Source organism: Ranitomeya variabilis, chromosome 2, assembly GCF_051348905.1.
Source record: "Ranitomeya variabilis isolate aRanVar5 chromosome 2, aRanVar5.hap1, whole genome shotgun sequence".
NCBI classification, from domain to species: Eukaryota; Metazoa; Chordata; class Amphibia; order Anura; family Dendrobatidae; genus Ranitomeya; species Ranitomeya variabilis.
This window is the reverse complement of record NC_135233.1, coordinates 127,600,119-127,625,500: the sequence shown is the minus strand read 5'-3', so window position 1 is coordinate 127,625,500 and position 25,382 is coordinate 127,600,119. Positions and strand designations below refer to the sequence as shown.

Genomic DNA, 25,382 nt, shown 5'->3' with positions numbered 1-25,382 from the left:
GGACACCATGTCGCGTTTGGAGAGCCCCTGTGTGCCTAAACATTGGAGCTCCCCTACAAGTTACCCCATTTTGGAAACTAGACCCCCCAAGGAACTTATCTAGATGCATAGTGAGCACTTATAACCCCCAGGTGCTTTACAGAAGTTTATAACGCAGAGCCGTGAAAATAAAAAATAATTTTTCTTTCCTCAAAAATGATTTTTAGCCCAGAATTTTTTATTTTCCCAAGGGTAATAGGAGAAATTGGACCCCAAATGTTGTTGTCCAGTTTGTCCTGAGTACGATGATACCCCATATGTGGGGGTAAACCACTGTTTGGGCACACCGCAGGGCTCGGAAGGGAAGGCACGCCATTTGGCTTTTTGAATGGAAAATTAGCTCCAATCATTAGCGGACACCATGTCGCGTTTGGAGAGCCCCTGTGTGCCTAAACATTGGAGCTCCCACACAAGTGACCCCATTTTGGAAACTAGACCTCCGAAGGAACTAATCTAGATGTGTGGTGAGCACGTTCAACCCCCAAGTGCTTCACAGAAGTTTATAACGCAGAGCCGTGAAAATAAAAAATAATTGTTCTTTCCTCAAAAATTATGCTTTAGCAAGTAATTTTTTATTTTTGCAAGGGTATCAGGAGAAATTGGACCGCAACAGTTGTTGCCCAGTTTGTCCTGAGTACGCTGGTACCCCAAATGTGGGGGTAAACCACTGTTTGGGCGCACGTCGGGGCTTGGAAGGGAGGGAGCACCATTTGACTTTTTGAACGCAAGAATGGCTGGAATCAATGGTGGCGCCATGTTGCGTTTGGAGACCCCTGATGTGCCTAAACAGTGGAAACCCCTCAATTCTAACTTCAACACTAACCCCAACAGACCCCTAATCCTAATCCCAACTGTAGCCATAACCCTAATCACAACCCTAACCCCAACACACCCCTAACCACAACCCTAACCCCAACACACCTGTAACCCTAATTCCAATCCTAATCCTAACCCTAATCCCAACCCTAACCCTAATCCCAACCCTAACCACAACTGAAACCCCAACACACCCCTAACCCTATCCGTAACCCTAACCACAAGCCTAATCTTAACCCTATTTCTAACCCTAGCCCTAATTCCAACCCTAACTCTAATTCCAACCCTAACTCTAAGGCTATGTGCCCACGTTGCGGATTCGTGTGAGATTTTTCCGCACGATTTTTGAAAAATCTGCAGGTAAAAGGCACTGCGTTTTACCTGCGGATTTACAGCAGATTTCCAGTGTTTTTTTTGTGCGGATTTCACCTGCGGATTCCTATTGAGGAACAGGTGTAAAACGCTGCGGAATCTGCACAAAGAATTGACATGCTGCGGAAAATACAACGCAGCGTTTCTGCATGGAATTTTCCGCACCATGGGCACAGCGGATTTGGTTTTCCATAGGTGTACATGGTACTGTAAACCTGATGTAAAACTGCTACGAATTCGCAGCGGCCAATCCGCGGCCAATCCGCTGCGGATCCGTGGCCAATCCGCTGCGGATCCGCAGCCAAATCCGCACTGTGTGCACATGCCATAACCCTAACCCTACCCCTAGTTCTAACCCTAGTTCTAACCCTAACCCTAGTGGAAAAAGAAAAAAAAATATTTTCTTTATTTTATTATTGTCCCTACCTATGGGGGTGATAAAGGGGGGGGTTTATTTATTATTTTTTTTATTTTGATCGCTGTGATAGAACCTACCACAGCGATCAAAATGTACTTTGTAATGAATCTGCCAGCCGGCAGATTCGGCGGGCGCACTGAGCATGCGCCCGCCATCTTGGAAGATGGCGGCGCCCAGGGAGAAGACGGACCGACTTCAGGAGGCTCGGTAAGTATGAGGGGCTGGTGGGGGGGTGGATCGGAGCACAGGGGGGGGGATCGGAGGACGGGGGGAGCGGACAGGAGCACGGGGGAGCGGACAGGAGCACGGGGGAGCGGACAGGGGGACGGAGGGGGGTACCGGACAGAACGGAGGACTGGGGAGGAGATCGGGGGCGGTGGGGGGGGCCAGAACATGATTTCCAGCCATGGCAGATGCTATTGCAGCATCGGCCATGGCTGGATTGCAATATTTCACCATTTTCATAGGTGAAATATTGCAAATTGCTCTGATTGGCTGTTGCACTTTCAACAGCCAATCAGAGCGATCTTAGCCACGTGGGGGCAAAGCCACCCCCCCTAGGCTGAAGTACAACTCCCCCTCTCCCTGCAGATTGGGTAAAATAGGAGTTAACCCTTTCACCCGATCTGCAGGGATGCGATCATTCCATGACGCCACATAGGCGTCATGGGTCGGGAAGGGGTTAACTACATAAAGTGTATGAGAACACGATGCAAGAAACCTGATTATGTGTTTTTTTTTTTTTCTATTTTTAATAGGCCACACAGGGATAGTTAGGTTAATGCACTGAGGTGGTAGGCCAGTCTGAACAAATGAGTTTTTAGGGCACGCTTAAAACTGTGGGCATTGGGGATTAATCGTATTAACCTAGGTAGTGCATTCCAAAGAATCGGCGCAGCACGTGAAAAGTCTTGGAGACGGGAGTGGGAGGTTCTGATTATTGAGGATGCTAACCTGAGGTCATTAGCGGAGCTAATAGTATAATTATATTTATAGTGTTTTTAGAAAAGAAAAAATCATTTTAGTGAAGAATTTGTGTGTAAATTTTTTTTTTTTTTTTTTTAGTGTGGAATTTTTTAACACTTTTTTTTTCTTCCTTGTGTGGGGAAAAAAAAAACAAAAAAAAAAAACAAAAACTTGTGTATAATATTTATTTGGTATATGAATTTTGTTAGATTCCTCAGAGTGCAAATTCCTGCATATCTGAGTATCTGGGTGTGTCTGACGAATAGATCTGTCAGCCCCCACCCAAATTGACATGCAGAGATATCTGCTATAAAATGTGTTCAGATAGATCTGTTTATATGCATGACATTATACCTGAGGAAGACTCCAAGAAGTCGAAACCGGTTGTATTTTAGTTTGAAATAAAAATCATCCTTGAATCAGAATATCGAGTTCCATCATCATCCTTCAGGAGCGCATATTGCTGGGAAAAACATTCACAAAGAGTAATCGCCTATGAAAGCACTGTTCAGTGCGCTCATCAGTTCCCAGATCTTTGCAGCAAACTGAGTGGAAAGAGGAATGGAGTGATCCATGGATTGGATCTATACACAGTATATCAAGACACCAAAAAGGTGAGTGGATTCACACTGAGTACACACCTTTGGAAACTAACTACTACACTCAGAAGTCTGCGCTTCCAATTTCTCTCCCTATAATCCCCTCTTGTTTTGCACCAAATTGACAGCTTCCTGTGTACACTGTGCGTAGGCAGAAAGCTGCCGATCAGTGGTGGGAGTGAGGTTATACAAAGCTCTTAGATATGGAAGACTACATGGCAGCAGGTTTACTAGTCCTCTAACGATAATCTCCTGCTGATAAAACAATCATTTTATGAATATTACAGCAAGAAGCTCAGTAAGTGACATCGCTGGAATCAGGGTCTCTGTCTCTACATTATGCCGCTGTCAGATCAGGTGGCAAAAACCTGGTGACAGATTCCCTTTAAAGGGGTTATCCTACAAACATTTTTCACGTACAAACCGCTCCAACCATTTGGCCCCCACCAATCATCAGAATAGGGTCCTGCGTCCTTTCAAATTGAATGTTCTTACCCATGTATGACCACCACAAAATATACTTCTATGGAAGCTATGGTCACACATACATACAAGAGAAGTGAATGACACAGAAGTGAATGGAGTGTGAATGGAGCAGAAGCACACATAGAAGTGAATGGAGCAGCAGTCACACATAGAAGTGAATGGAGCAGCAGTCACACATAGAAGTGAATGGAGCAACGGTCACACATAGAAGTGAATGGAGCAACGGTCACACATAGAAGTGAATGGAGCAACGGTCACACATAGAAGTGAATGGAGCAACGGTCACACATAGAAGTGAATGGAGCAACGGTCACACATAGAAGTGAATGGAGCAACGGTCACACATAGAAGTGAATGGAGCAACGGTCACACATAGAAGTGAATGGAGCAACGGTCACACATAGAAGTGAATGGAGCAACGGTCACACATAGAAGTGAATGGAGCAACGGTCACACATAGAAGTGAATGGAGCAACGGTCACACATAGAAGTGAATGGAGCAACGGTCACACATAGAAGTGAATGGAGTAACGGTCACACAGAAGTGAATGGAGCAACGGTCACACATAGAAGTGAATAGAGCAACGGTCACACATAGAAGTGAATGGAGAAGCAGTCACACAGACATGAATGGAGCGGCAGTCACACAAATGAATGGAGCGGCAGTCACACAGACATGAATGGAGCGGAAGTCACACAGAAATGAATGGAGCGGCAGTCACACAGAGATGAATGGAGCGGCAGTCACACAGAAATGAATGGAGCGGCGGTCACACATTGAAATGAATGGAGCGGCGGTCACACACAGAAATGAATGGAGCGGCGGTCACACATTGAAATGAATGGAGCGGCGGTCATACACAGAAATGAATGGAGCGGCGGTCACACATTGAAATGAGTGGAGCGGCGGTCACACATAGAAGTGAATGGAGCAGCGGTCACACATAGAAATGAACGGAGCAGGGGTCACACACAGAAGTGAATGGAGTGGTGGTCACACATAGAAATGAATGGAGCGGCGATCACACATAGAAGTGAATGGAGCAGCAGTCACACACAGAAGTGAATGGAGCAACGGTCACACATAGAAGTGAATGGAGCAACGGTCACACATAGAAGTGAATGGAGCAGCGGTCACACAGAAATGAGTGGAGTGGTGGTCACACATAGAAGTGAATGGAGTGGTGGTCACACATAGAAGTGAATGGAGCGGCGATCACACATAGAAATGAATGGAGCAGCGGTCACACATAGAAGTGAGTGGAGTGGTGGACACGCATAGAAGTGAATGGAGTGGTGGTCACACATAGAAATGGAGTGGTGGTCACTCATAGAAGTGAATGAAGCGGCGGTCACACATAGAAATGAATGGAGTGGTGGACACGCATAGAAGTGAATGGAGTGGTGGTCACACATAGAAATGGAGTGGTGGTCACACATAGAAGAGAGTGGAGTGGTGGTCACACATAGAAATGGAGTGGTGGTCACACATAGAAGAGAGTGGAGTGGTGGTCACACATAAAAGTGGATGGGACCTCCTTTCTCATGATCAGTCCCAGCAGTCGCCCATTTATCATTGTCCTGCAGACTGGGGATGTGTTGTACAGGGAGAACCCCCTCTGACCCCAGGTAATACAGTGGACCATGTATAATGGTGCTGACACATCTCACCAGGTCTCAGCGTCATTATACCCGGGGTCAGTGAGACCTGGTGCCCACACCCTGCAGCCACTATGCCGCACACTGCCCACATTGCTGCTAGCCCCGTGAGCCCCAACCACCATGGTCGGGCGATCGTTACCTGGATACACGTCTACAAGCTCCTCAGCCTCTGCTTACACTTCTGCTGTCACACATAGCCCCGCCTCCCGGAAGCAGCGTTTCCAGGCACTTGATGACGTCAATAGATCGCGACACGCAGCATAAACTCTGCGTCCGTGCTCAAAGCAACCATCTTAGATTGGGGCAAAGCCGGAGACTAGATGTGTCTGGCTGAAAACTACGAGGTGTAACCATCAGTTAGCCCATATTGACGACAGCTAGAACATCACTTGTCTGCGCTGCAGATATGAATTTCCTGCAAGTTCTCAAAATGAGTGTAATTGCCAGTAGCTGTAATGGTGTGTGCAGGAGAGGATAACAGCTAATGTGACCTGGTGCGCCCCCTAGTGGATGAGCCTCTGCTGCACAATGGTGAGTGTGCAGGGACGGATCACCGGGGGATCTGCACGTTTTTACATAGACTCCCAAAAAAGTAATGTCTCCTCACTGCACCCCAGTCCTCTAACTGCCCCAAGGGGGTATTAGGGTAATGAGAACAGCAGGAACGCAGACTTTTCACTGATCTCGTGAATGGTTTCAATAATCCATTGTCAATAACAAAGAAATATAGTTGCAGGGATTAGAGCTGCCACAGGCGCCCCCATAGAAGTGTGTGCCCGCCACACCTTATCCCGTAGCAGTGCGTGCCCTTCATAGACTCCCCCGTAGCAGTGCATGCCCTTCACAGATTCCCCCACAGCGGTGCGTGCCCTTCATAGACTCCCCCGTAGCAATGCGTGCCCTTCATAGACTCCCCTGTAGCAATGCGTGCCCTTCATAGACTCCCCCGTAGCAATGCGTGCCCTTTTTTGATTCCCCCGTAGCAATGCGTGCCCTTCATAGACTCCCCGTAGCAATGCGTGCCCTTCATAGATTCCCCCGTAGCAATGCGTGCCCTTCATAGATTCCCCTATAGCAATGCTTGCCCTTCATAGATTCCCCCATAGCAATGCGTGCCCTTCATAGATTCCCCCATAGCAATGCGTGCCCTTCATAGATTCCCCCATAGCAATGCGTGCCCTTCATAGACTCCCCTGTAGCAATGCGTGCCCTTCATAGACTCCCCCGTAGCAATGCGTGCCCTTTTTTGATTCCCCCATAGCAATGTGTGCCCTTCATAGATTCCCCCATAGCAATGCGTGCCCTTCATAGATTCCCCCATAGCAATGCGTGCCCTTCATAGATTCCCCCATAGCAATGCGTGCCCTTCATAGATTCCCCCATAGCAATGCGTGCCCTTCATAGATTCCCCCATAGCAATGCTTGCCCTTCATAGACTCCCCCGTAGCAATGCGTGCCCTTCATAGACTCCCCCGTAGCAATGCGTGCCCTTCATAGACTCCCCCGTAGCAATGCGTGCCCTTCATAGATTCCCCCGTAGCAATGCGTGCCCTTCATAGACTCCCCCGTAGCAATGCGTGCCCTTGATATACTCCCCCGTAGCAATGCATGCCCTTCATAGACTCCCCCGTAGCAATGCGTGCCCTTCATAGACTCCCCCGTAGCAATGCGTGCCCTTCATAGACTCCCCCGTAGCAATGCGTGCCCTTCATAGATTCCCCCGTAGCAATGCGTGCCCTTCATAGATTCCCCTATAGCAATGCTTGCCCTTCATAGATTCCCCCATAGCAATGCGTGCCCTTCATAGATTCCCCCATAGCAATGCGTGCCCTTCATAGATTCCCCCATAGCAATGCGTGCCCTTCATAGACTCCCCTGTAGCAATGCGTGCATTTCATAGACTCCCCCGTAGCAATGCGTGCCCTTCATAGACTCCCCCGTAGCAATGCGTGCCCTTTTTTGATTCCCCCATAGCAATGTGTGCCCTTCATAGATTCCCCCATAGCAATGCATGCCCTTCATAGATTCCCCCATAGCAATGCGTGCCCTTCATAGATTCCCCCATAGCAATGCGTGCCCTTCATAGATTCCCCCATAGCAATGCTTGCCCTTCATAGACTCCCCCGTAGCAATGCGTGCCCTTCATAGACTCCCCCGTAGCAATGCGTGCCCTTCATAGACTCCCCCGTAGCAATGCGTGCCCTTCATAGATTCCCCCGTAGCAATGCGTGCCCTTCATAGACTCCCCCGTAGCAATGCGTGCCCTTGATATACTCCCCCGTAGCAATGCATGCCCTTCATAGACTCCCCCGTAGCAATGCGTGCCCTTCATAGACTCCCCCGTAGCAATGCGTGCCCTTCATAGACTCCCCCGTAGCAATGCGTGCCCTTCATAGATTCCCCCGTAGTAATGCTTGCCCTTCATAGATTCCCCCATAGCAATGCGTGCCCTTCATAGATTCCCCCATAGCAATGCGTGCCCTTCATAGATTCCCCCATAGCAATGCTTACCCTTCATAGATTCCCCAGTAGCAATGCTTGCCCTTCATAGATTCCCCCATAGCAATGCGTGCCCTTCACAGACTCCCCCCATAGCAATGCGTGCCCTTCACAGACTCCCCGTAGCAATGCGTGCCCTTCACAGACTACCCCGTGGCAATGCGTGCTCTTCACAGACTCCCCTGTAGCAATGCATGCCCTTCACAGATTCTTCGTAGCAATGCGTGCCTTCCACAGATGTCCCCATAGAAGTTCATGCCCACCATAGATGCCCTGTAGCAGTGTATGCCCACCACAGATGTCCCCATAGAAGTTCATGCCCACCACAGATGCCCTGTAGCAGTGTATCTCCACCACAGGTGTGCCCACTACAGATGCCCTTTAGCAGTGAATGCCCACCACATATGCCCTGTAGCAGTAAATGCCCACCACAGATGTCCCCATAGAAGTGCGTGCCCACCACAGGTGCCCTGTAGCAGTGAATGGCCACCACAGATGTCCCCATAGAAGTGCATGCCCACCACAGATGCCCTGTAGCAGTGAATGCCCACCACAGATGCCCTGTAGCAGTGTGTGACCACCACAGATTCTCCATAGCTGCAACATTTTTTAGTCTGCATAAATACACAGTGTCAAAACCGCAGCAATTTCTGATCGAGTGCACATACTTTTTCACGTACCCTTAGAGATCATTTCATCTTCATCTTGCTTAACTGTTCACAATAATTTTGACCAGGGGTGCCCAAACTTTTACATGCCACTGTATGTTTGTAGCTCTTACAAGGCTATAAGATGCCTCCTCCTGCCTCACCCCACATCTATTTGATTTTTAAAGATTTACAAAAAAAAACTCTTGGCATCTGAAAAGAGGTTTGAAATTTTGTTTTTTTTCAGTGATTTTCAGAAGAATGATAATAAAAGTAAAGCATACAATCTTTACTGTTTTCTTGCCAACAGGTGAAGATTAACAGCAGGCTTGTGAAGGGTGTGCTGGCACTGGAACTGGCTGGTGTAGTTGGCGTCTACCTGCTATACTTCAAGATGGATTCAAGCCAAGGTCGGGTCCCTTAAGTTTTTCTCAATTTCCAAATCTATATAAATCTCAATTCACATCGGTTTGTTTTCCGTTTGTTCCTTTTGTTATCCTGTGCAACCTTGTTTCAAACTAAAGCAGAGGGGCCCATTGATTTCTATGGTGTCACTCTTCTTTCCATCATTCTGCATTCACTTTTTTTTTTTTTTAATTTTAAAAATAAACAAAAGGAAAACAGACTGACCCCATAGAAATCAATGAGCCCCTCTGCTTGCATTTGAAACATGTAAAGGAAAAAACACCAAAGAGATTGCTCCATGTGTGACACGAAAATGAGGGGGACGGTTAGGCCGGTTTCACACTTGCGTTTGGGTAGAGTGCGTAGGGCTGCGTACTTCCTCCCTTAAGTTCCGTCTACTTCCGTCCTTAAGTTCCGTCTACTTCCGCACTTCCCTTATGCTCCGCCTACTTCTGCATGCGTCCTGCGTACCTATCTTTAACATTGGGTACGCAGTGACATGTGTTGTATGCGGATGCGTCCTCATGCGTCGTTTTGACGTGCCTGCCGACCGCACGTCATTTTTTTTGGGGGGGGTCACCCCATTGTTAAGAACCAGTAAAGGCTAACTGTGAGCTGATATTAATAGCCTGGGAAGCTCCATGTTTATTATCCTTTTCCCAGAGTATAAACTTCAACCCCCAACTGTCTGCTTTCCCTCATCTGGTTAAGAAAAGTATGGGGGACCCCACGCCATTTTTTTTTCTTTTATTTATTTCATTATTCGCTAAATACATGTACAGTAAGCTACACATTATACAGCTCTGGTAAAAATTGAGACCACTGTAAAACGTTCAGTTTCTCTGATTTTTCTCTTTATAGGTATATTTTTCAGTAAAATGTAAATTGTTCTTTTAGTCTACAAACTTCTGACATGTCTCCAAATTTCCAAGCAATAGATTTTGTTGTTTTTTTTTCTGAAAAGAAGAAATGGTCAAAATTTTTAAAAAAATAAAATGTGTTTTTAGACCTCAAATAATGCAAAGAAAGCAAGTTCATAATCATTTAGAAACAACAATACTAATGTTTTAACTCAGGAAGAGTTCAGAAATCAATATTTTGTGGAATAACCATGATTTTTAATCACAGCTTTCATGCGTCTTGGCATGCTTTCCACCAGTCTTTCACACTGCTCCTGGAGCAAAAATGTAAGCAGTTCTTCTTTGTTTGATGGCTTGTGACTATCCATCATCCTCTTGATTACATTCCAGAGGTTTTCAATGGGGTTCAGGTCTGGAGATTGGGCTGCCCATGACAGGGTTTGGTGGTCACTTAATTTTTGCCAGAGCTGTATATCTCAATGACCTCTATCATCTATCTATACCTGTATATTAGATTGTTTTATTAGTTAGTAAACTACCGTATATACTCGAGTATAAGCCGACCCGAGTATAAGCCGACCCCCCTAATTTTGCCACAAAAAAACTGGGAAAACTTAATGACTCGAGTATAAGCCTAGGGTGGGAAATGCAGCAGCTACCGGTAAATGTCAAAACTAAAAATAGATACCAATAAAAGTACAATTAATTGAGACATCAGTAGGTTAAGTGTTTTTGAATATCCATATTGAATCAGGAGCCCCATATAATGCTCCATGCAGTTTATGATGGCCCCATAAGATGCTCCATATTAGAGTATGCCCCATATAATCCTGCATAAAGGTTAATAAAGGCCCCATAAGATGCTCCATAGACACATTTGCCCAATATAATGCTGCACAAATGCTGATTATGGCCCCATAAGATGCTCCATAAAGATATTTGCAACATATAGTGCTGCACAAACCTTTATTATGGCCCCATAAGATGATCCATACAGACACTTGCACCATATACCATAGTGCCCTACAAACGTTAATTATAGCCCCATACAGACACTTGCCCCATATAGTGCTGCACAAATGTTATGGCCCCATATAGTGCTGCACAAACGTTATGGCCCCATATAGTGCTGCACAAACGTTATGGCCCCATAGATGCCCCATACAGACACTTGCCCCCATATAGTGCTGCATAAACGTTATGGCCCCCATATAGTGCTGCACAAACATTATGGCCCCATATAGTGTTGCACAAACATGGCCCCATATAATGCTGCTCAAACTTTATGGCCTCATATAGTGCTGCACAAATGTTATGGCCCCATATAGTGCTGCACAAATGTTATGGCCCCATATAGTGCTGCACAAATGTTATGGCCCCATATAATGCTGCACAAACATTATGGCCCCATATAATGCTGCACAAACATTATGGCCCCATATAATGCTGCACAAACATTATGGCCCCATATAATGCTGCACAAACATTATGGCCCCATATAGTGCTGCACAAATATTGTGGCCCCATATAGTGCTGCACAAATGTTATGGCCCCATATAGTGCTGCACAAATGTTATGGCCCCATATAGTGCTGCACAAATGTTATGGCCCCATATAGTGCTGCACAAATGTTATGGCCCCATATAGTGCTGCACAAACATTATGGCCCCATATAGTGCTGCACAAACATTATGGCCCCATATAATGCTGCACAAACTTTATGGCCCCATATAGTGCTGCACAAACATTATGGCCCCATATAGTGCTGCACAAATGTTATGGCCCCATATAATGCTGCACAAACTTTATGGCCCCATATAGTGCTGCACAAATGTTATGGCCCCATATAGTGCTGCACAAATGTTATGGCCCCATATAGTGCTGCACAAACATTATGGCCCCATATAGTGCTGCACAAACATTATGGCCCCATATAGTGCTGCACAAACATTGTGGCCCAATATAGTGCTGCACAAATGTTATGGCCCCATATAGTGCTGCACAAATGTTATGGCCCCATATAATGCTGCACAAACTTTATGGCCCCATATAGTGCTGCACAAATGTTATGGCCCCATATAATGCTGCACAAATGTTATGGCCCCATATAGTGCTGCACAAATGTTATGGCCCCATATAGTGCTGCACAAACATTATGGCCCCATATAGTGCTGCACAAACATTATGGCCCCATATAGTGCTGCACAAACATTGTGGCCCAATATAGTGCTGCACAAATGTTATGGCCCCATATAGTGCTGCACAAATGTTATGGCCCCATATAATGCTGCACAAACTTTATGGCCCCATATAGTGCTGCACAAATGTTATGGCCCCATATAATGCTGCACAAACTTTATGGCCCCATATAGTGCTGCACAAATGTTATGGCCCCATATAATGCTACACAAACTTTATGGCCCCATATAGTGCTGCACAAATGTTATGGCCCCATAGATGCTCCATACAGACACTTGCCCCATTTTCTGCAATTAAAAAAAAAAAAATCACATACTCACCTCTCCGTCGCTCAGGCCCCCGGCACTTTCAATAGTCACCTGCACCTCGTTCCGGCGCCACTCCATGCTCAGCACTGACGTTCAGCAGAGGGCGCGCACTAACCACGTCATCGCGCCCTCTGACCTGAGCGTCACTGCTGAAGACAGAGCGGCGCCCGGAACTAGGAAAGGTGACTATCGCGCAGCGCTGCCCTCCCCTCCCCGTATACTCACCTGGTCCTGGCGCTGTGCAGTCCCTGCTTCCCCGACGCCGCAGCTTCTAACTGTACTGAGCGGTCACTGTTACCGCTGATTACAGTAATGAATATGCGGCTCCACCTCTATGGGAGGTGGAGTCGCATATTCATTGCCATAATGAGCGGTACCATGTGACCGCTCAGTACAGGAAGAAGCTCAAGCTGCTGCTGCCGGGGAAGCCAGGGACCTGCAGGGACCGCGCCTGGACTAGGTGAGTATTTTTAGACATCCCCCACTCCCCCTCCCCTGCCGACCTCTGGGTATGACTCGAGTATAAGACGAGAGGGGGACTTTCAGCCCAAAAAAGTGGGCTGAAAATCTCGGCTTATACTCGAGTATATACGGTAGCTTGAAATGACAGAGAATTACTGTATATAAAAGCAGATGTTAACGCATTGCATACTCATCTCAGACGAGTGGTACTTGCTAAAAATCACATTGTACTCGCATGACAAAAAATTTTAAATGCTAGTATGACTCCATCCTAAGGACACTAGCAGTATATGGTCAGTTTTTTACCTCAGTATTTGTAAGCCAAAACCAATGGGTGAAAAATACAGAAGTGGTGACGTGTTTCTATTATACTTTTCCTCTGATTGTTCCTCTCCTTGTTTTGGCTTACAAATACTGAGGTAAAATACTGACCAAATACTGAACGTGTGCACATGGCCTAAAACCTACACAAAAACATTTTATGCCTTTGGTTAATAGGAGAGATGAAAGAATTCAATGGACCCATCCCTGAGTGTCTGGTGTGTTCATACCTCTCCCCACATTTAACCTGAATACAGTGGACTATTTTGTGCTACTTTGGCATATAGGAAAATGTATTTATAATATATTTATATAACGCCATCATATTTCACAGCGCTTTACAGACATTATCATTACTCTTCCCATTGGGGCTCACAATCTAGATTCCCTATCAGTATGTCTTTGGAGTGTGGGAGGAAACCGGAGAACCCGGAGGAAACCCACACAAACAAGGGGAGAACATACAGACTCCTTGCAGATGTTGGCCTTGGTGGGATTTGAATCCAGGACCACTGAGCCACCATGCTGCCCAAGAAACAGACTAGAAAGACTAGTCAAATATACAAATTATATAATATATTTAAAAAAAGAAAACTATTATTTCTCTAGTCACCTTCCACGACGGCATATGTAGGGAGGTTGCCTCTTTGCCCTAATGGGGAACAGGAAATGGAGAGGTTAAAAGGCCCTCCCACCTCCCTCTCACCAGTGTCTTTCCTGTTCCCCATGGGACAGGAGAGGTTTACTTTCGTATGCAGTGGTGGCCGGTGACTGCTGCATCTGACAAAGCGTCGACTTGTGTGTAACCGGGCAGCATGGGGTCGTATCTTACCTCCCCTCCTATGCTGCTCCCGTCGCGCCGCGCTGCGGTGTCCTCGGGACCTGTGCCTAGCCTTCCCGCGCCCCCATGAGGGCAAAGCAGGCTAGTGTTCCTGACCGGAGTCCTCCTGGAGCTCTCCGGTCTCCTTCCCCTCCAACATGCCGCTGGCAACCCGGAAGTGATCGCGTGCGTCACTTCCGGTCCTTTTTGCGCTCCCTGGAGGCACTTCCGCCGGCGGTGTCTCGTGCAGGACGGCGTCCTCCATGCTGGACCATGGAGGGGAAGAGGTGTATCCACATCGCTGGGGGCAGGTGCATACCGCTGTGTATAAAACCTGCCAGAAAACGTCGCAGGTAAGACTGTTCCTGTCATGGAGAGCGGTACCTGCCCTGCGCTTGCAGAGCCCAGCGCTGCCCCTGCCACAGTAAGTGCCGCAGGGACAGGGGTCCTTAGGTAGTAACTTGGGGGTATCCTCTAGTCACTCTCTCTCCCCTCTCATTACAGGGAGAAAGGTCTGTCCCCAAAACTACTAAAAAGAAGTGTGCCATCTGTACCATTAAGCTGCCACCTTCATGGGAGAAAAAACTGCAGGACCTGTACTGACAAAGTTGTCAGGGCTGAGCAACCTTCTTTACTAGAGGAAATCCGATCTCTGGTCAAGCAAGAGGTGCAATCCTCCCTAGCAGCCTTTACCCCCCCACCCCCTCCGCCACCCCCTCCACCATCCTCTCCAGCCAAAAAACGGTAGATCCAGGAGGAGGATTCTGAATCTGAGTCAGACCTCTCCTATGCCTCATCCTCAGGTCGACAGGAGGAATCTACATCCTCTATAACATCTGAAGCCAGAAAATATCTCTTTTCTTCAGACTGGGTTGAGGACTTAGTAGCCGCAGTACGCAGTACTATGGGGCTGGAGTAGGAGCCAGAACCACAGTCCATTCAGGACCAGATGTTTGGTGGCATAACTAAGGGTAAACGGGTGGGGTTTCCAATCCACCAGAATATATCTGATATGATTGACCAAGAGTGGGAATTACCTGAAAAACGTCTCAGTACTCCATCCGAGATGAAGCATAGATTCCCCTTGGAAGGCGAGTTGACCAAATGGGATGTCCCTAAAGTTGACTCTCAGGTGGCTAGAGTGGCTAAAAGAACGGCTCTTCCATTCGAAGACTCGTCACAGTTAAAGGATCCGATGGACAGGAAGATAGAGAGTCTATTAAAGAAATCATGGGAGACCTCCTCAGTAGCCCTCAAAGCCAATATCGCATCAACATGCGTGGCTAGAGCTCTATTCCGCTGGATAGGTGAGCTGGAGTCTCATATATCCCAGGGCACTTCAAGAGCTGAATTGTTAGACTCCCTTCCTAGTCTCCTTAGAGCCACGGGTTTCCTAGCAGATTCTTCTATGGAGACCATCAGAATTGCTGCGAGGTCATTAGTTCAAACTATCTCGGCCAGAAGGGCGCTGTGGTTAAAAATGTGGTCTGGTGATATCACCTCCAAAGCCAAGTTATGCGCCATACCATTTAAAGGTAACTATGTCTTCGGGCCTTCTCTTGATGACATCTTGGAGAAAGCAACCGATAAAAAGAAAGCCCTCCCAGAACAAAAAACTCCCAAAAAGAAGTTTTTTCGTCCCTTTCAGCCCCAAACCTCTCAGAGAGGGAAAGGCAAGTCCGGGAGGTGGAGTTACCCGAAGGGAGGGGGGAGAAACATCCTCATCCCTCAACAACAGCAGCAGCAGTCTCAACAGGAGAAACGGTGACTTCGATCCAGTGGGGGGGAGACTTTCAAAATTTTACCTCCAGTGGCAAAACATCACCTCTTGCCCCTGGATCCTCAATGTCATCAAAGAGGGTCTCATAATAGAATTCATTTCTCCCCCCCCCCCCCCACGGGGTCTAAGTCACCTCCCTACCTTCCCTGAAAGATCAATCAAAATTGGCGTCCGGTCTCAGGGCCCTAAAGATGTCAGGTGCGATATCCCAGATACCGGAATCGGAGAGGGATCGAGGCCACTACTCTCGCTTATTCCTGGTTCCCAAGCCATCGGGCGAGTCCCGTGTCATTATAAATCTAAAGAATCTCAATCGGCATATAAAGTACCGAAGATTCAAGATGGAATCAGTGAAGAATGCCATTCCCTTGATAGGTCCACACTCCTTCATGGCCACTCTCGATCTGAAAGATGCCTACTTTCACATCCCCATTCACCAAAGACAACGCCAATATCTCAAATTCGCTGTACAGAGAGGGCGTCTGATAGAGCACTATCAATTCAACGTCCTCCCATTTGGAATATCCTCGGCTCCAAGGATATTTTCCAAAATAATGGGGGAGGTAATCTCCTTTATCCGGAAGCAAGGCGTCTGTATAGTGCCGTACCTAGACGACCTTCTGTTAATAGCTCCTTCCAAACAGGCCCTGGAGTCTCATGTATCCAAGACTCTCGAAATCCTGACATCTCTTGGATGGGTGCCGAATCTGGAAAAATCTCACCTACGACCCTCCAAATGCAGGAAATTCCTGGGAGTTCTCCTGGACTCTGCAAGACAAATGTCCTTCCTCCCAGTGGAACACAGTCTAACCCTTCTATCAAAGGTCAAAACGTTCAGGGACACCAGATCCCCCACAATCAGAGAAGGCATGTCTCTCCTTGGCTCGATGACAGCCTGCATTCAATCGGTACCATGGGCCCAGGCCCATTCCAGAATTCTTCAGGCACATATCCTGCAGAATTGGGATGGTCATCCCAGTTCTCTGAACAAAAAACTGTACACACCAGGTCGTGTCAAAGCCTCCCTGGCATGGTGGATGTCCCCAAAAAATGTACAAAAAGGGGTCAGCTGGACGCAAGTCCCACTGACCACAGTTAGAACAGACGCCAGCCAGAGAGGCTGGGGGGCCATGATAAATCACACCCCTTTCCAAGGTCTCTGGGACCAGTCAACAAGCAAGAAATCTTTGCATCCAGCCGAAATGCGAAAGTCGAAGCATTCTTCTCGCTGAACCCCAGGGACGGCTCCAAAGGCGTGGATGCACTGGTCCAGAAGTGGAATTTCCGGCTGGCTTATGCTTTTCCACCAATCCCAATACTGGCGAAAGTCTTACAGAAAGTGCGGGAAGAACAAACGCCTACCATATTGGTAGCTCCGCTGTGGCCCAAGAGGAGTTGGTACAACCTGATAGTGGACCTTCAGGTGGATGGGCCGTTCCACTTTCCGATGGAAGAAGACCTTCTTTCTCAAGGACCAATCCATCTCCTAGATGCCCACAAGTGGAATCTGGCGGCATGGCTACTGAAGCCCAAATATTAAGAGCCAGAGGACTATCAGAAGCAGTGGTTTCCACACTTCAAAAATCTAGGAAACCTGTAACCATTGCAATATATAATAAAATCTGGAAGAAATTCTCATCCTTTTGTCTCCCTGAGGTGCCAGATTCCTTCAACCCGAATATTTCAAAAATTCTAGATTTTTTGCAAAAGGGCTTAGAAATAGGCCTCAGGCCTAGCACCTTAAAAGTCCAGGTGTCCGCCCTCAGTTCAATATTTGATCAGGATCTGGCAAATCATCGCTGGATCAAGAGATTCATGATATCGGCTTCTAGAATGAACCCTAAGAAGCAAATAACAGTACCACTGTGGGATCTTAACCTAGTGTTACAGGGGCTCACAGGTCCCCCCTTCGAACCATTATCCTCCTGCTCCCAGAAAAACCTAATCTACAAAACAATTTTTCTAGTGGCTATTACATCAGCAAGGAGGGTGGGAGAATTACAAGCTCTCTCAATAAGAGAACCATACCTATCCATTCGAGATGACTCTATAGTACTGCGCCTAGACCCTTCTTTTCTTCCAAAAGTCGTATCGGACTTCCACCGCTCCCAGGAAATTATTCTACCTTCTTTTTGCCAAAATCCTGCAAATTCAAAAGAGAGATTCCACATGCTGGATGTCAGGCGCACTGTACTGTTTTACTTAGAACAAACCAGTTCTTACAGAATTGACCACAATCTATTTATCCATCCATCAGGACAAAATAAGGGAAAAAAGGTAGCCAAAAGTACTATTGCCAACTGGATAAAGAAAGCAATAGCAGAAGCATACCTTGCTCAGGACAAAGCTCCTCCAGTGGGAATCAAGGCTCATTCGACTAGATCAACCTCAGTCTCCTGGGCAGAAAGAGCAGGTGCATCAGCAGAGCAAATCTGCAGGGCAGCCACATGGTCTTCATTGCATACTTTCTCCAGGCATTACAGATTGGATGTAATGCCCAACAAGGATTTAGCCTTCGGCCGGAAAGTACTCCAGGCCGTTGTCCCTCCCTAGCGCCAATCAGTTGGTATTCCTCCATATGCCGTCGTGGAAGGTGACTAGAGAAAATAGAATTATTCTTACCGTTAATTCGGTTTCTAGGAACCTTCCACGACGGCGCTAGTTCCCTCCCTATACTCCTGGATTTAAATCTGGGATTCAAGGTAAACCGGTGCTATGGTTTTCAGTTATAAGTCACTGGTGAGAGGGAGGTGGGAGGGCCTTTTAACCTCTCCATTTCCTGTTCCCCATTAGGGCAAAGAGGCAACCTCCCTACATATGCCGTCGTGGAAGGTTCCTAGAAACCGAATTAACGGTAAGAATAATTCTATTTTTTCATAAAATCATAGTTTATGCCACCTTCTGCAGACATGTACATTTATATAAGGCCATATGACTGAGGGTCTTCATGTATTTCTGCAGATTTTATACCATCTAATTAATCTTGTGTTCTCCTCTGTCAGATTTCCGGCATACAATGAACAGAAGATTTCCTTCCGTTTTAGAAGGTAACAATTATTTATATATTTTTTTCAGAATAAATACTAACCAGTAATATACTAAATAATATTAAGGGAATTAGACACCCTTTCTTATTTAAAAAATGGACCCATGGTGGTCCCAAAAGGAAAAATGCAGACATGTCTTCACCAGAGGGACCCCAGCTATTCCTCTGTATTGCTGCTTGCTTCCTCCTTCAGTCTCCTGCCAGGGGGAAAAGCAGGCAGCTTCACATTTTCCTACTTGGGCGGTACGTGACCACTGCAGTTATATATTGGTATCGGTGGTGGCACACTGATTGGCTGCAGTGGTCACACAACCTCCCTTAAAAGACAAAGAGAGCACAAGTTAATGCAGGTATGGGTTAACCCCTTAACGACATGTAACAGAACATCACATGTCTGTTGCCGGTATGTAAAGTGGCATCGTCCTTGGAAATTCCGGCTGTGGTACGTAGCCAGCATCTTGGTGTAACTGAAGCAACTGAAGCTAGCTCTGATCGCAGCTGTTTAACCATTTAAATTCTGTTGTCAATTACTGATGATGACACACTCTTGGGTGCACCAGCTACCACTGGCCCGCCTGCTACCTGATCACAGAGCAGCTGATGGGTTGTTATTCATGTCTGTGGCTGGGCTTCCTAGAAGAGCGTCATTTTGACTATATTTTATTGTATTGCACTATACATATGAGGGTTAGCATTCTGCGGGACGAGTTTTAGTTTTAACTGACGCCATTCATGTTCACATAAAGTGTACTGAACTATAGTAAAATATTCCAGTGATTCTGAATAGCGATGAGCGAACATGCTTGTGTGCTATCTGAAACATGTAGCCGCTGGGACTCGAACATACTTATTGAGCATGCCGAAGACAACCAGGTAGCACATGAGCATGCTCTGATAACTCAATATCTGAGCACATTCGGTTATCATTAATTCTGGGGGGGAAAAAATAACACAATTTTCCAATTGTTGTTTAATTTCATTACAGTCATTGTGCAGTAATCAAGGCCTGGCAATGTGATTATCCAGGTCTGTACGGTTACAACATTGACAAATTGGTGTGTGTGTGTGTGTGTATGTATGTGTGTGTATATATCTATAATATAACGCTGGGAGCGTCACTCTGTCCGAAGCCTCTATAGACTGCGCAAGCGCAAGCGCCGGCGCAGTCTGGACCTCACAGAGCGACGCTCCCAGGAGATCGCGGTATGCGTAAGCGCTGAACGCACACCGCGATCTCCACCGGACAAGCAGGGACGAGCCAGGAGGCGGAGGGTGAGTATACTTACCTGACCCGTTCCACCGACGCGCTTCCGGGCCGTGACTGTCCCCCTGCTCCCGGAATCGGCGCCTGCGCAGTCCGCGCTTTCCGGCGCCATTTTCTTGAAGACACATTGCAGTGTCTTCAAGAAAATGGCGCCGGAAAGCGCGGACTGCGCAGGCGCCGACTCCGGGAGCAGGACCAAGAAAATGGCCGCACCCAGCACAGCCGCCGCGCCCAGCACAGCCGCCGCACCCAGCACAGCCGACCATAGCCGCCCACAGCCACGCACAGGCGCCCACAGCCACGCACAGCCGCCGCACCCAGCACAGCTGCCCACAGCCACCCATAGCCACGCACAGCCGCCGCACCCAGCACAGCCGACCACAGCCACGCACAGCCGCCGCACCCAGCACAGCCGCCCACAGCCACGTACAGCCACCCATAGCCACACACAGCCGCCGCACCCAGCACAGCCGCCCACAGCCACGCACAGCCCACAGCCGCCGCACCCAGCACAGCCACCCACAGCCGCCGCACCCAGCACATCCGCCGCACCCAGCACAGCCGCCACAGCCTCCCACAGCCACGCACAGCCGCCCACAGCCACGGACAGCCGCCGCACCCAGCACAGCCGCCGCACCCAGCACAGCCACGCACAGCCGCCGCACCCAGCACAGCCGACCACAGCCACGCACAGCCGCCGCACCCAGCACAGCCGCCCACAGCCACGCACAGCCGCCGCACCCAGCACAGCCGCCGCACCCAGCACAGCCGCCGCACCCAGCACAGCCGCCGCACCCAGCACAGCCATGCACAGCCGCCTACAGCCACGCACAGCCGCCTACAGCCACGCACAGCCGCCCACAGCCACGGACAGCCGCCGCACCCAGCACAGCCGCCCACAGCCACGCACAGCCACCCATAGCCACGCACAGCCGCCGCACCCAGCACAGCCGACCACAGCCACGCACAGCCGCCGCACCCAGCACAGCCGCCCACAGCCACGCACAGCCGCCGCACCCAGCACAGCCGACCACAGCCGCCGCACCCAGCACAGCCGACCACAGCCACGCACAGCCGCCCACAGCCACCCTCAGCCGCACCCAGCACAGCCGACCACAGCCACGCACAGCCGCCGCACCCAGCACAGCCGCCCACAGCCACGTACAGCCACCCATAGCCACGCACAGCCGCCGCACCCAGCACAGCCGCCGCACCCAGCACAGCCGCCCACAGCCACGCACAGCCCACAGCTACGCACAGCCGCCGCACCCAGCACAGCCACCCACAGCCGCCGCACCCAGCACAGCCGCCGCACCCAGCACAGCCATGCACAGCCGCCACAGCCACGCACAGCCGCCTACAGCCACGCACAGCCTCCCACAGCCACGCACAGCCGCCCACAGCCACGGACAGCCGCCGCACCCAGCACAGCCGCCGCACCCAGCACAGCCGCCCACAGCCACGCACAGCCGCCCACAGCCACGCACAGCCGCCGCACCCAGCACAGCCACGCACAGCCGCCCACAGCCGCCGCACCCAGCACAGCCGCCCACAGCCACGCACAACCGCTGCACCCAGCACAGCCACCCACAGCCGCCGCACCCAGCACAGCCGCCGCACCCAGCACAGCCGCCGCACCCAGCACAGCCGCCGCACCCAGCACAGCCGCCGCACCCAGCACAGCCATGCACAGCCTCCGCACCCAGCACAGCCACGCACAGCCGCCTACAGCCACGGACAGCCGCCGCACCCAGCACAGCCGCCCACAGCCACGCACAGCCGCCGCACCCAGCACAGCCTCCCACAGCCACGCACAGCCGCCTACAGCCACGCACAGCCGCTGCACCCAGCACAGCCGCTGCACCCAGCACAGCCACCGCACCCAGCACAGCCGTCCACAGCTGCCGCACCCAGCACAGCCGCCCGCACCCAGCACAGCCACGTCACATACAGCCGCCCGCACTCAGCACAGCCACATACAGCCGCCCGCACTCAGCACAGCCGCCCGCACTCAGCACAGCCGCCCGCACTCAGCACAGCCGCCCGCACTGATGGGGGCGCAGGATGGAGCAGCACGTGATAGGATGGGGGCGCAGGATGGGAGCACATGACAGGATGGGGATGAGGATGGAGCAGCACATGACACGGTGGAGCAGCACATGACAGGATGGGGGCGCAGGATGGAGCAGCACATGACACGGTGGAGCAGCACATGACAGGATGGGGGCGCAGGATGGAGCAGCATATGACAGGATAGGAGCAGCACATACCAGGATGGAGACCATATTCCAATATAAATGCTCGCCACCCGGGCGTAGAACGGGTTCAATAGCTAGTATATATATATATATATATATATATATATATATACATATATACATACATACTAGATTGTGGCCCGATTCTAACGCATCGGGTATTCTAGAATATGCATGTCCCCGTAGTATATGGACAATGATGATTCCAGAATTCGCGGCAGACTGTGCCCGTCGCTGATTGGTCGAGGCCGCCAGGCCTCGACCAATAAGCAACGGGCACAGTATCGACGTAGATGTCATAATGGTTGCCATGGCGACGATGTCATAAAGGTTGCCTCGACCAATCAGCGACAGGCACAGTCTGCCGCGAATTATGGAATCATCATTGTCCATATACTACGGGGACATGCATATTCTAGAATACCCGATGCGTTAGAATCGGGCCACAATCTAGTATATATATATTCACACTGAAGGCATCAAAACTATGAAGTAAAACATGTGGAATTATATAAATAACAAAAAAGTGTGAAACAACTGAAAACATGTCTTATATTCTAGGTTCTTCAAAGTAGCCACCTTTTGCTTTGATGACTGCTTTACACAATCTTGGCATTCTCTTGATGAGCTTCAAAAAGTAGTCACCGGGAATGGTTTTCACTTCACAGGTGTACCCTGTCCGCTTTAATAAATGGGATTTCTTGCCTTAAAAATGGGGTTGGGACTATCAGTTGTGTTGTGCAGAAGTCTGGTGGATACACAGCTGATAGTCCTGCTGAATAGACTGTTAGAATTTGTATTATGGCAAGAAAAGCAGCTAAGTAAAGAAAAACGAGTGGCCATCATTACTTTAAGAAATGAAGGTCAGTCAGTCCGAAAAATTGGGAAAACTTTGAAAGTGTCCCCAAGTGCAGTTGCAAAAACCATCAAGCGCTACAAAGAAACTGTCTCACATGAGGACCGCCCCAGGAAAGGAAGACCAAGAGTCACCTCTGCATCTGAGGATAAGTGTATCCGAGTCACCAGCCTCAGAAATCGCAGGTTAACAGCAGCTCAGATTAGAGACCAGGTCAATGCCACGCAGTTCTAGCAGCAGACACATCTCTACAACAACTGTTAAGAGAAGGCTTTGTGCAGCAGGCCTTCATGGTAAAATAGCTGCTAGGAAACCACTGCTAAGGACAGGAAACAAGCAGAAGAGACTTGTTTGGGCCAAAGGAATGGACATTGGACCAGGGGAAATCTGTGCTTTGGTCTGATGAGTCCAAATTTGAGATCTTTGGTTTCAACCACCGTGTCTTTGTGCGACGCAGAAAAGGTGAACGGATGGACTCTACGTGCCTGGTTCCCACCGTGAAGCATGGAGGAGGAGGTGTGATGGTGTGGGGGTGCTTTGCTGGTGACACTGTTGGGGATTTATTCAAAATTGAAGGCATACTGAACCAGCATGGCTACCACAGAATCTTGCAGCGGCATGCTATTCCATCCTTTTTGCCTTTAGTTGGACCATCATTTATTTTTCAACTGGACAATGACCCCAAACACACCTCCAGGCTGTGTAAGGGCTATTTGACCAAGAAAGAGAGTGATGGGGTGCTACGCCAAGAATGCCAAGAGTGTGCAAAGCAGTCATCAAAGCAAAAGGTGGCTACTTTGAAGAAACTAGAATATAAGACATTTTCAGTTGTTTCACGCTTTTTTGTTAAGTATATAATTCCACATGTGTTAATTGATAGTTTTGATACCTTCAGTGTGAATAGTCATGAAAATACAGAAAAATCTTTAAATGAGAGGGTGTGTCCAAACATTTGGTCTGCACTATATATATATATATATATATATATATATATATATATATATATTACTGTAAATATATAATCTGTTTTTCTCCTACGCTTCATTGGGGGACACAGGACCATGGGTGTTATGCTGCTGCCACTAAGAGGACACTAAGTGACTATAGATATAGAAAGATTAACTCCTCGTCTGCAGTATACACCCTCCTGCTGGCTCTAAGTGAACCAGTTCTTGCTTAGTGTCTGTAGGAGGCACTTGGGTCTGGTTTTCAGACCCAAACGTTTTTATTTTTATTTTTGATTTTTATTTTTGCTTAACGGAGTGAAGGAGGCGACGGATCGTTTCAAGGTTCCGATCTCCCCCGACTCATCAACAGGCGAGAATGCGGAGTGTCGCCTCCCCGTACCCTCTCCTGCGATGTGGGATGCCATACTTGAGCTCACTTTAGGAGCAACGGTTCCTTCGGGTCCCGATCTCCCCACACCAGCAACGGGCGAGCACATAGAGTGTCGCCTCTATGTATCCTCTCCTGGAGCCAGGCCTATAGCCGGACAACTTGCCCTGTCCCACCCTATGGAAGTGAACCCACTGGATGTACAGAGGCCCTCCATTGGCGTCCATGCAGCCCCCACTTATATTAAGCGGATGATGAAAGGTGGCAGGCTCTCTCCACCTCCTTTGTCTATGAGGATGGTGGATTGAGAGTGAACCCCAGGACCAGCACACCTGCAGCTACGGCTCTGCTACGTCTCCTGGCACTCCGTGAGTAAGACTACAGCTGGTAGAAGAGGCTCCATCTGGGCGCAGAGAAAGGGGGTCCTGGTCCCGGGGAGGGGGAGGTGTCCCGTGGCGTTTTGTACACCGTTACAGCCCCTCTTAGTTTGCCCCCCAGCGGCGACAGGGTTCCGGTTCCTCCCCAGCTTCTAGCAGGCTCGCGGGCACTGCAATGAACAACCGCGGCCCCCACTTTCACTCGGCTCCAAAAATTTAGTCCCCGGCTTCTAGCCGGGATAGGCTGCAGGCTCAACGGGCGCTGCGGTGAACGACTGCGGCCCGCACTTTAACCCGGCTCCAGAAATTTAGTTCCTGGCTTCTAGCCGGGATAGGCCGCATTTTAATGGCCCCGCCTACCGGGGGTGGCGCCATTCTTGCGTTCTGGCGCTTCTCGTTCCAAACAAGAAGCACCTTCCTTATCTCGGCGGCCATCTTTCTACACCTCTGGCAGCGCAGCCTTGGAACCTGGACACCAGCAGGGACAGCATGACAGCAGCACTGACAGAAGCGCTGCATGGGCGGCGGACAGCGGCATTTCCCCTGGGTACTCAAGACACAGGACCTGGGTAAGCTACAGAATCATA

The 25,382-nt window shown here is 49.1% G+C and overlaps 2 protein-coding genes across 3 annotated transcripts in view; one reads left to right on the top strand and one right to left on the bottom strand.

Moving 5' to 3' along the window:
• The window catches only part of HEATR5B (HEAT repeat containing 5B), an 81,683-nt gene extending 76,097 nt beyond the window's left edge, over positions 1-5,586 (bottom strand). The window contains exon 1 of one of the 2 annotated variants that reach the window (XM_077282997.1): positions 5,498-5,586. The gene's annotated coding sequence lies outside the window, so the exon portion shown is untranslated. The remainder of the gene's footprint in view (positions 1-5,497) is intronic. The other variant, XM_077282999.1, reaches the window with a different exon arrangement.
• A 61-nt stretch (positions 5,587-5,647) lies between these two features.
• The window catches only part of CEBPZOS (CEBPZ opposite strand), a 91,190-nt gene continuing 71,455 nt past the window's right edge, over positions 5,648-25,382 (top strand). The window contains exons 1-3 of the mRNA XM_077283000.1: positions 5,648-5,889; positions 8,815-8,914; positions 18,662-18,706. Coding sequence (XP_077139115.1) covers positions 5,869-5,889; positions 8,815-8,914; positions 18,662-18,706 — 166 coding nt within the window. The 5' untranslated portion in view covers positions 5,648-5,868. The remainder of the gene's footprint in view (positions 5,890-8,814; positions 8,915-18,661; positions 18,707-25,382) is intronic.